General features: G+C 44.5%; 1 protein-coding gene across 2 annotated transcripts in view; it reads right to left on the minus strand.

Annotated features, from left to right (window-relative positions):
* Nucleotides 1–12409, minus strand: part of USP30 (ubiquitin specific peptidase 30) — a 103306-nt gene that overhangs the window by 17280 nt on the left and 73617 nt on the right. For both annotated transcript variants that reach the window (XM_069759549.1, XM_069759559.1), the window contains exons 11-12: nucleotides 6632–6833; nucleotides 2206–2311 (exon numbers count right to left, since the gene is read on the minus strand). In XM_069759549.1, coding sequence (XP_069615650.1) covers nucleotides 2206–2311; nucleotides 6632–6833 — 308 coding nt within the window. The remainder of the gene's footprint in view (nucleotides 1–2205; nucleotides 2312–6631; nucleotides 6834–12409) is intronic.

A 12409-nucleotide genomic window follows, 5' to 3' on the forward strand; every position in this document is an offset into this window, starting at 1 on the left:
TCCAAGGAAGTGGAGCGTATGTTGAGGCTTGGGGTCATTGAGGAATCCAAGAGCGGTTGGTCGAGCCCAATTGTCCTGGTCCCAAAACCTGATGGAGAGTGGAGGTTTTGCAACGACTATCGGAAGTTGAATGAAGTCTCCAAGTTCGACGCTTATCCCATGCCCCGTATTGATGAGCTCATCGAAAGGCTTGGGCACGCCAGATATATATCCACCTTGGATTTGACAAAGGGGTATTGGCAGATCCCCATGGCACAGGAAGCCAAGGAGAAGACGGCCTTTTCGACACCTGATGGATGCTTCCAATATGCCCGGATGCCGTTTGGCCTACAGGGAGCTCCGGCGACCTTCCAGAGGGCTATGGATAGAGTCCTTGCACCCCATAAGGCCTACGCTGCTGCGTACCTAGATGATATCGTCATCTTTAGCCCGGACTGGGAGAGTCATCTGGAGAAAGTCCAAGCGGTGTTGGATGCTATATGAGAGGCCGGATTTACTATAAACCCGAAGAAGTGCGCCTTGGGTAAAGAAGAAGCTAAGTACCTTGGATACATAGTGGGTCATGGAGAAATAAAACCCCAAATCAATAAAGTGGAGGCAATCCAAACATGGCCAAAACCAGTTTCCAAGAAACAAGTTAAAGCCTTCCTGGGAATCGTAGGATATTACAGGAGGTTCATCCCAAACTTCGCCACGATGGCTGCGCCTCTGACTGACCTGCTAAAAGGGACAAAATCAGTAATGGTTAAGTGGTCCGAAGAAACAGTCAGCCTTCCAAGAAATGAAAAACGCTTTGTGTAAGCAACCCGTTCTGATGGCCCCAAACTTCAAGAAAGAGTTTATTCTTCAGACAGATGCCTCAGATGTTGGGGTGGGAGCAGTCCTTTCCCAAGAACTACATGGGGAGGAGCATCCTGTTCTCTATCTGAGTAGGAAGCTGTCCTCATCTGAAAAGAACTACTCAGTCGTTGAGAAGGAGTGCTTGGCCATAAAATGGGCAGTGGACACATTGCGGTACTATCTGCTGGGACGTAAATTTAGACTGGTATCTGACCATGCCCCGCTTAGGTGGATGAGAGAAACGAAAGGAAGAAATGCTAGAGTCACCCGTTGGTTCTTAGCCCTGCAGGACTTCAGTTTCCATGTGGAACATAGGGCCGGAAAGCTGCACGGTAATGCGGATGCCCTATCGAGAATCCCTTGTTTAGTGGGGGAAAGTGCCAAGCCCCACGGCTTTAGGCAGAGGGGGGAGGTATGTAGCATGGCTAAAGGGTTTGTGGTCGATGGGAGGTATGTGCCACATAAGTGCCTGATTGCTGTAATGTAGCCCGGAGTATTCCTTTCTTGCACATAATCTTGTATATGTGTTTCAGGACCTGTGGTAATGTCAGACCACATGGCTAATCATGTGATGGGTTACTGGGTGGGGTTAGCTCTTTATAAGACTGGCTAATCCTTTAGACAGGAGATATGTGTGGAGGTGAAACCCTCCTGAGTGTGTTACGGCTTCAGGACTGAGCCGGATGAACTGGACACTTACTTTTCTTTGCCTGAACCAAAGGCCCATTTTGCTTTCTGTTATTTGCCACATGGTTTATGAAGCAATAAACCCAGTGAACTTTAAAGGAACACGTCTCCTGAGTGTCAGCCGTCGCAGCTGAGTGAGTGAAATCCTTACAATATATATATATATATATATATATATATATATATATACACACACACACACACACAACCCCTTCACGACCTAAGTATACATGTAAGGCTACCTTCACACATCAGGTTTTTGCCATCAGGCACAATCTGTCGAATGTAGAAAAAAACAGATCCGTCGTAGATTGTGAAAAACTGATTCAACGGATCCGTTTTTTCGACGGATCTGACTAGCATATCCAGATAATTGGAACAAAAAATTGGAGCATGCTCAGTTTAAAAAAACGGAATCCGGTGCCGGAATCCATCACTTTCCGGAACCAGCACCTTCCGGCTCCCATAGGCTTCCATTCTAGCAAAAAGCCGGAAGCGCCGGATCTGGCGCTTCCGGCTTTTTCATCAGAGACAAAAAAAACGTTACTGTGAACGTTTTTTACCAGTCGCCGGAAATTACATTTTTGCCGGATCCGGTGAAAACTGGAAGAAATGGCGAAAAACAGATGTGTGAAAGTAGCCTAAGGCACTCAAAGATGTGCAGAAAAAAGTACTCACGTGCACTCTGCGCTAGGTTTGGAATTTGTGGGAGGAGATGACAGTATTGCTGCAGAATATGTTCCATTCAGCAATGGTACCCCGGAATTATGATGCCCATCAGAACCTATAACAACACGGATAAATCAGAGCAATATACAGTAATGATAATAAAAATATACCAAAAGTTTACATAGTGTTAGGGGTTCATGTTAGCGAGGAACCGCCACTGGGTTTTTATCTCAAAGTGAAATAATGCTTATTTCCACTGGTTGCACAGTACCAAAAACAAAACCATGAACATAAAATTCTTAACCCCTTAGTGATAGAGCAAATTTTATACTTAATGACCAAGCCAATTTTTACAATTCTGACCACTGTCACTTTATGAGGTTATAGCTCTGGAATGCTTCAACGGATCCCACAGATTCTGAGAATGTTTTTTCGTGACATATTGTATGTCATGTTATTGGTAACATTTCTTCAATATGACTTGCATTTATTTCTGAAAAAAATGGAAATGTGGCAAAAATGTTGAATTTTTTTTTTTGCAATTTTCAAGCTTAATTTTTTTATTTTCGCAGTATCATGAGAAATTGCACAAAAAATGTTTTGGTCCATTTTCTCCTGAGTACACCGATACCCTGTATATGGGGGAAAGTTACTGTGTGGGCGCATGGCAGGGCTCAGAAGGGAGGGAGCACCGTTTGATTTTTTGAATGCAAAATTGTCTGGAATCAATGGCGGGCGCCATGTCGCATTTGGAGACCTCCTGACATACCTAAACAGTGGAAACCCCCCCCCCCCCAATTCTAACTCTAACCCCAACAGCCCTAACCCCAACACACCCCTAACCCTAATCCCAACCCTAACCACAACACAACCCTAACCCTAGTCCAAACCCTAGCCGCAACTCTAACCCTAGCTCTATCTCCAGCCCTAACCCTAGCCTCAACTCTAACTCTAATAGAAAAATGGAAATATACATTTTTTTATTTTATTATTTTTACCTAAATAAGGGGATAAAAGGGGTTTGATTTACTATTTTTTTTTATTTGGATCACTGTGATAGGGTCTATCACAGTGATCAAAATGAACCAAAAGGAGAACTCTATTGTTGCCAGGTGCCCTGCGCACGTGCCCGCCATTTTCTTCCCGAAAGAAGTCGCCGAGGGCTGGGGAACATTACCGGGGAATGCAGGAGGTGCCGGAGGAGTCTCGGGGGACCCCATTTCCATCTCCTTTGATGTGCTAGATCATATAAGAAGAGAGAGAAATAAAAAGGAATCAGACTTTTATTTTCGCGGCCACCGTTATTCTGTGAATAACGGTGATCTAAACACTGGGGCCGGTAAAAAATGACCCAAATCATATTCTCCAGGGTCTCGGCTACCCCCAAATTTCCAAAGCTGGGGGGCGCTATAACCTTATTTCTCAGCGCTGTGAAAAAGCGTCGCTGAGGAATAAGTACCCTTAACTGCCGAGATTAAAAGGCGTATCGGTGGTGAAGAGGCTACACTTGTCCAGGCACTAAGTAAACAATATAGACCCTGGATACTCAGACATGGCTGAGCTAGTCTCAGGGCGGTCACACAAAATAGCTATCATGCATAGCAACCAGTGATACTTGCAGTTGGTGAACACGGCCTGTGCAGTCTGTTTTCAGAGAGATCTACTTAGGGTATGTTTCCACGGCAAGGAATGGCTCAGTATTTGCTAAGGATTTGATGCAGATAAAATCTGCTTCTGAGGTCAATGGCAGGTCACCTGCGTTTTTGATGCATTTTTTATGCAGATTTTCATGCGGATTTGTATGTCTTTTGTAAGCTAAATAAAGATATACCAAAAAAAAAAACTGATGTAATTTCCTTGTCCAACCTCTTCTTTTACATACTCCATTGAAGAATAATGTTTACACACACAGATAGAGCTATCTATAGATACATAGATAGATATAGCTATTGATAGATTAGATAGATCGATCTATCTATCGATCTGTATATAGATAGATCTTTAGATAGTAAAAAAGATATCAGAGCAGCACAAAAAGCTAAAAAGATAAAACAGACAAAAATCGGGTGCAAGGCCCCCCAGGCATAGACCAAACCTTAGCAATAGGAATCCAAGAAATGGAGGCAGCACACCATTTTATTAGAAAAGCAGGAGCTACTTTTATTAGCCCATCACAGCGCAACGTTTTGGTTCTTGTGGATGTAAACCTTTTTCAAGGCTTGAAAAAGGTTCACATACACAAGAACCGAAACGTTGCGCTGTGATGGGCTAATAAAAGTAGCTCCTGCTTTTCTAATAAAATGGTGTGCTGCCTCCATTTCTTGGATTCCTAGATCTATAGATAGGTAGATAATAGATAGTTATATCGATGGATGGATGGATAGCTATAGCGATAGATAGATCTATCTATCGATATATCAATAGACACATATATCTATAGATAATAGCAAGCCCGTAGTTTAGTAATAAACATAATAAAATGGTACATAAAGAGCTAGGCCCGGCCTCACACATGCGAGAAACTCGCATCTTAATACCCGGCACTCAGGACCGGAGTGTGCGGCTGCATGTATTTCTATGCAGCTGAACGCTCCGGTCCGAGTACTGGCGGCAGTGCCAGGAACTGAGGTGCAAGTCTTGTGCGAGTTTCTTGCAAGTGTGATCCTGGCCTTGAATAAAGTATCTGTTTAATTTAAAAGAAAATGGAACATATTCTGCAGCAATACTGTCATCTCCTCCCACAAATTCCAAACCTTCCCATGCAATTTTCTGCACCAGACAGGGAAAGCTAGCGACTGGGGGCCGATGTTTATAGCATAGGAAGCAGGTAATATCCATGGATCTTCCCAGGCTATGAATATCAGCCCGCCTTTACTGGCAATTAAAATAGGGGGACCCCCCAAAAAACTACTTGGGGTCCCCCTATAATTAACAGCCAGAAAAGGCTATGCAGACAGCTGATATTCATAGCCTAGGAAAGGGCCATGGATATTGGCCGCCCCCGGCTACAAACACCAGCACACAACCGCCCCAGAAATGGCTCATCTGTAAGATGCACCAATTCCGGCGCTTAGCATCTCTCTTCCCACTGCCCTGTAGCGGTGGCATATGTGGTTATAAGGGGTTAATGTCACCTTTGTAAGGTGACATTTAGCTGGCTTAGTAATGGAGAGGTGTCCTTAAGATACCTATCCATTACTAATCCTAATATTTGTAAACACCACACATTTTTCCCATATTTATTATACTGGTAATCAATGCGATGCCCTCAATCTCCTGAAAATAAAAAAATAATAATAAACAAACACAAATACTCCCTGGTCCGACGCAGTCCTTAATAACGAGTGTCCCACGATGAGTCCAGCTCTGCTACATCTGGATGCCTGACAGCCAGACATAGCAGAGCTTGTAGATGACGACCGGACGTCTCCGGTGATCACCTACACTCAGCTGACCGTGAGAACTAGCCTGGGGTGACCCGAGATAAACCCCGGTCACGTGCACGGCCGTTCTCGCGGTAAGCAAAGTTATCGCGATAACTTCAGTGGACGCGGACTTTCGGCGGTGTGATAGGTAAGACCTTATTTAATTTAGTAGACATGCGTAGTAAGCTGCGCTTACGCAGTTATTACACGTGACTAATTATTAGATGCGGTTTTACCACATCTAATGATAGTCTATGGGAAATTTACGCTGCAGGGACGTAGTGTCTCCGCATTGTAAATAGACATGCTGCGGTCTATAAAGATGTGCTGCATGTCCGGATACGCTTGTCTGCAGTCTGCATCTCTGAATGCATAGTGTAGATGAGATTTCATGAAATCCCCTCCACTATGCTGTAACATCTGGGTTTGACACTGAGGATGTACGCAAACCAACATAACCCACTCTGCATGGCTTCCCCCAGCTGACTGACCAGTGAGCACATGGCCTGATTCTAGTCCTGGTTAACCTGATCATGATCTTGAGTGCTAGGATTTAACCCTTGCCTACCTGGCTTTCCTACAATAGGTAAAAACTAAGTGCAAACAGCCTGAAACAGAAACATGATGAAGAAATGAAATATTCAACTTGGACCAGTGTTACCAGCTCATGAGACAAGAGATATTCAGAAAAACTAGTACAAACGGCAGGACCTACTCATCTAAAATAAAAAGTCTTCTTAGATGCATTTTAGAGATTACCTTTTATCATAAAAACTAATTCAAGACTATTATGGCAAATTGGCTGGCTCACAGAGCGCCCAGTGGAAAATTATGTAGTCAATATATAAGATGATGTTCTATCCGAACAAGTACAGGTAGACCACCAAAGCGCTAATCCTTCCCGATTTATCTAATAAAAGGGAATGCATTGTTTATTTCCAACTGCTGCACAATCAGTGTGGAACAAATTTATATTACGGTATGTCAGAATATGTGGATATTCAATGTACCTGCTGATGCTTCAGGTGTTGTTTGGGTTGTTTCTGCTTGAGTAGCACATTGGCGCTGGCAGACTACATTCCCATTAAGTCGATACTTATACTTATCCAATGCCAGGAATTCACTAAACTGGACATGTTCATTACGTTTCAGAGGGCTACCTTGATTGGACCAGCTTAGGCGCTGCAGGTGGATGCACAGACACTGAGGAAGCTAATGAAAAAAAAACATGGCAATGTCAAATGCACTATTATGTAACAGTACAAGGATTTACGGTACTTGCAATCATCCAGCTGCATATAACAAAATGTTTTGTAGACTATACACATACAGTGTTACTGCCTTAAAAAGGTGTTACTCAGCGCCTCTCATTTCCCCATCAGGAGAAAAAAAGTGTTGCAGACATAGGCGATGACAGACCGGTATGGTCTGGTTTTGTGAACCTATCCTATGAATTTGGTATCTTGCAGTCATCAGTCTTTGCAACCTCAGCAGCATCTCTTATATCCCCATGCATAAGTGAGAGGAGGTGAATAGCTGCTGTAATCTGATGACTAGGGGGGCAATATCAACTGTATTTCCTGAAAGTCTAACTCAAAAGAAAATGTGCCTAATGAGTTAAACAGAGATCATACCAGCAACTTTCACTCAGGTCCCAGATCCCTGCAACTTTTGACTGTAGTTGCACCTCTCAGAGTTCCTGCTGTGCTCTCCCCATACATGCATACAATTCTAGTGATACTGAAAGCAATCAGCTCTGTTTTAACTGCTTACTCTTGCAGTTGGGATAGAAAGCAGAGCATTTATCTGTTAAGAACTAGAAAGTTGTTATGATTATTTGCAAAGGGCACGCAGGAGTGATGTCAGAAAAGTTACATAGTTTGGCAAACTTTTTTCTTCCAGTGGTACTAAGTACCAATTGCCCTGGTATGTTAGATGAATCCAGTAAGTTATCTAATAAACTTAAGACTAGACAGTTTCAAAGTTAGACTACTCAAACTAGGACAAGGCTGTTTCAAAACACATCAATTTATCACAATGGTTTATGCGGTTTGATAAATCTGATGCATTGTCCTTTCCTCCACCTCTCTTCCATTCTTCCATAGAAGGTGCTAAAATGACATCAATTCAGGTGGGATCCCTGCATGTATATGGATTGAACATTCACTAGAAGAAATCTCAGGTTCACTATGATGTGCATAAAAGTAAGGTTCAAATGTTGTTTCAGCAGTAACCTCATTTTAAGGTAGGCCATATTCCTGATTTTCGGAACAAATTTCAAAACTTGGTTCCATAATGCCAACCTTGCAGCAAAATCGAGTGGGGTGTCGATCGCCATTTGTAGCCCCCTCCCTCATCCCCGTGTGATCCTCAAGGGCACTATATATTTTTTAAGTTTAAAATTAATTCTACCACATTCACATTTGCAAACTGGTATATTCCTAGTCTAGGTTCAGTGCTGGCTTGCAAATCATTCCTAACTACTTTGAATTCTCTGAGGGAGTTCAATCTTACATTGGACCCATCTGTGGACTCATCCTTGGATAGGGCTTCTGTCCCTTGGGACAGCTTCGTTATCTTCAGCGTGCTTTTCATGCTCTGCACCTGGTAGATGTATGGAGAACCCTGAACCCCCATACCAAGGACAATACTTTCTATTCTCCATCTCAGAATTCATACAGCCGAATGATTTTTTCTTAGTAAGTCATTGCCTGTTGTCTTGGCAACCACTTCCATCCATTGGACGTATAGGTCTCTCCAATCATGCACTCATTTTTCTCATCTTTTCTCTCTAAGGTCCCTTTCACACATCAGTTTTTTGCTATTAGGCCGGCGTCACACTGGCGCTTAAAACAGCCGAGTGCAATGCGATAAAAAAAAAAAAAAAATCGCATTGCACTCGGACCAATGTTAACATATGGGGCCGCTCCCAGCAGCTGACTTTTTGTCAGCCGTTTTCCTCGGTCCGAGCCAATCGCAGCATGCTGCGATTGTCTCGGACCGAGGAAAACTCTCGGCTCACTCGCACCCATATAAGCCTATGGGTGCGAGTGAGACAGCACACACCACTCAGATAACATCCGAGTGATGTGCGCTATAAGCGGACCCCAGCAATGGAGGAGATGGAGAAATTCATTTCTCCGCCTCCTCCGCAGCTGTGCTCCGATCCTCCCTGTGCGAGAGAATCGGAGCACAGACGCATGACACTCGGCTCCTGCTCTGCTGCGAGCAGGAGCCGAGTGTCATTAGCATATCGCATCCGATGCTCCCGCATCGGATGCAATACGCTAGTGTGACGCCGGCCTTAGTCGCAATCCGTCGAATTTTGAAAAAAAATCCGAATGCTGTCGGATCCGCTTTTTTCTCAAAGACTTTGAAAATTGTTTGTCCAGCGGCCAGAGACAACAGACAAAATAACGTTTTTTGTATGCGTCGAAAAAACGGACAGTGACGGATCAGTCTCCGTACGCTGTTTGCTATGGGCCTATGGGCGCCAGATCCGTCAAATGACGGAATCCGGTTTTTTTTAACTGAGCTTCTCCGATTTATTCAGCCAGATGCACTAGTCAGATCTGTTGGAAAAACGAATCAGTTGCATCAGTTTTTCACAATCTGCAGCGGAACCGTCGATCCAATGGATTGTGACTGACGGCAAAAAACTGATGTGTGAAAGGGGCCTAAGGCTATGTGCACACGTTGCGGATTTGTGTGCGGATTTTTCTGCACCATTTTTTAAAAATCCGCAGGTAAAACGCACTGCGTTTCACCTGCGGATTTACTGCAGATTTCACCTGCGGATTCCTATTGAGGAGCAGGTGTAAAACGTTGCGGAATCCGCACAAAGAAGTGACATGCTGCGGAAAATACAAAGCAGAGTTTCCGTGCGGTATTGTCCGCAGCATGTACACAGCGGATTTGATTTTCCATAGGTTTACATGGTACTGTAAGGCTATATTCACACTTAGCGGTTTTTACCGCGGAACCGCCGTGATTTTGATGCTGCGGGTCCGCAGCAGTTTCCATAGCGTTTACAGTAACATGTAAACCCTATGGAAACCGCAAACCGCTGTGCACATGCTGCGGGAAAAAACGCGCGGGAACGCAGCAGTTTACAACCCGCAGCATGTCACTTCTTTGTGCAGAATCGCTGCGATTCTGCACCCATAGGAATACATTGAACCGCTTACTTCCCGCATGGGGCTGTGCCCACGTTGCGGGAAGTAAGCGGATAATGTGCGGGTGGTACCCGGGGTGGAGGAGAGGAGACTCTCCTCCAGGCCCTGGGAACCATATTTGGGGTTAAAAAATAAAAAATCTGGTTATACTCACCCTCTGATGTCCGGAGCTCCTGGGCGCTGCACGCGGCTGTCCGGTCAGAGTTGCTGTGCGACCAGGACCTGCGGTGACGTCGCGGTCACATGACCGTGACGTCACGAAGGGTCCTTCTCCCACAGCATCTTAGGAACCGGACCGCCGGGTGCAGCGCCCAGGAGATCCGGACATCAGAGGGTGAGTATAACCAATTTTTATTATTTTTAACATTACTATTGATGCTGCATATTGCTGCATATGCAGCATCAATAGTATAGGCGGAAACCCGCAGCGGAAAACGCGGAACAAACCGCGATAAATCTGCAGGGAGAACCGCAGTTGTTTTGCCCTGCAGATTTATCAAATCCGCTGCGGGAGAACCCGCAGGGACCCGACGCAAGGTGTGAACATAGCCTAAAAACTGCTGCGAATCCGCAGCGTCAAATCCACTGCAGATCCGCAGGCAAATCCGCAACGTGTGCACATACCCTAAGGCTATGTGCACACGTAAGAAATGTGGTGCAGAATTTTCTGCACTAAATCTGCATCTGCAGATTTGATGCAGTTTCTGTGCAGTTTCTGTGCAGTTTCTATGCAGTTTCTGCGCAGTTTCTATGCAGTTTCTGCGCAGTTTCTATGCAGTTTCTGCGCAGTTTCTGCGCAGTACAATGTAAATGTGAAAAAAAAAGCTGTGCACATGGTGCAGAAAAATCTGCAGCAGAAACGCTGCAGAACTGCACAAAAGTGACGTGCACTTCTTTGAAATCTGCAGCGTTTCTGCGCAGATTTTTCTGCATCATGTGCACAGCTTTTTTTTTCACATTGATTTACATTGTACTGTAAATCACAGTGCAGTTCTGCAGCAGAAAAATCTGCTGCAGTTCTGCACTAAATCTGCATTGTGTGCACATACCCTTAGGCTATGTTCACACGTTGCGGTTTTTACCGCGGAGATTTTGCAGCTGCGGGTCCGCAGCAGTTTCCATAGCGTTTACAGTAACATGTAAACCCTATGGAAACCGCAAACCGCTGTGCACATGCTGCGGGAAAAACCGCACGGGAACGCAGCGGTTTACAACCCACAGCATGTCACTTCTTTGTGCAGAATCGCAGCGATTCTGCACCCATAGAAATGCATTGATCCGCTTACTTCCAGCATGGGGCTGTGCCCACCTTGCGGGAAGTAAGCAGATAATGTGCGGGTGGTACCCGGGGGGAGGAGAGGAGACTCTCCTCCAGGCCCCGGGAACCATATTTGAGTAAAAAAAAAAAAAGAATTAAAATAAAAAATCATGATATACTCACCTCTGAAGTCTCAGCGCTGCACGCGGCCGTTCGGTCTCAGCTTTGCTATGCGACCAGGACCTGCGGTGACGTCGCGGTCACATGACCGTGACGTCACGAAGGTCCTTCTCGCACAGCATCTTTGGAACCGGACCGCCGCCTGCAGCGCCGAGGAGATCGGGACGTCAGAGGGTGAGTATATCATGATTTTATTATTTTTAACATTACTATTGATGCTGCACATTGCTGCATATGCAGCATCAATAGTAGGGGTAAAATCCCGCAGCGGAACCTGCAGGACAAACCGCGATAAATCTGCAGGGATAACCGCAGCGGGTTTGCCCTGCAGATTTCTCAAATCCGCTGCGGGAGAACCCGCAGGGACAGGACGCAACGTGTGAACATAGCCTAACACTCCCAGGTACTGCTGGATGTACTTGAACCTGGCGGTTAAATGATAACCTACTGAAAGACATGGTTTGTGCAATGGAGATTAGACACTCCATTGACTCCTTCCTCTATACTCACTCCTCGGACCCTACCCCTCTACCTACTCAGTGGGAAGCATTGAAATGTGTTGTTGGGGGCATTTTAAATCAAGCATGGTACCAGACTGAAGAGGGAGAGGGAGTTCACAATTTAATCACTTTTTCAGCAGATCCATTTACTAGGAACTTAACATAAACAGACTATCCCATGTGTCTCTGGCAGAATTGACCAGAGCTAGAGAAGACCTGAAAGCTCTTCTAGATGAAAAATACTTGAAATTTGGAGGCTGATACAGGAGATACTCTTCCGAACTTGCAGATAAATGTGGAAGCCCACTTCCCAGGTATCTTCGCCAGCGAAACAGTAGCACCTACAGGTCCTTCTCAAAAAATTAGCATATAGTGTTAAATTTCATTATTTACCATAATGTAATGATTACAATTAAACTTTCATATATTATAGATTCATTATCCACCAACTGAAATTTGTCAGGTCTTTTATTGTTTTAATACTGATGATTTTGGCATACAACTCCTGATAACCCAAAAAACCTGTCTCAATAAATTAGCATATTTCACCCATCCAATCAAATAAAAGTGTTTTTTAATAACAAACAAAAAAAACATCAAATAATAATGTTCAGTTATGCACTCAATACTTGGTCGGGAATCCTTTGGCAGAAATGACTGCTTCAATGCGGCGTG

This window comes from Ranitomeya imitator, chromosome 1 (genome assembly GCF_032444005.1).
Source record: "Ranitomeya imitator isolate aRanImi1 chromosome 1, aRanImi1.pri, whole genome shotgun sequence".
NCBI lineage: Eukaryota > Metazoa > Chordata > Amphibia > Anura > Dendrobatidae > Ranitomeya > Ranitomeya imitator.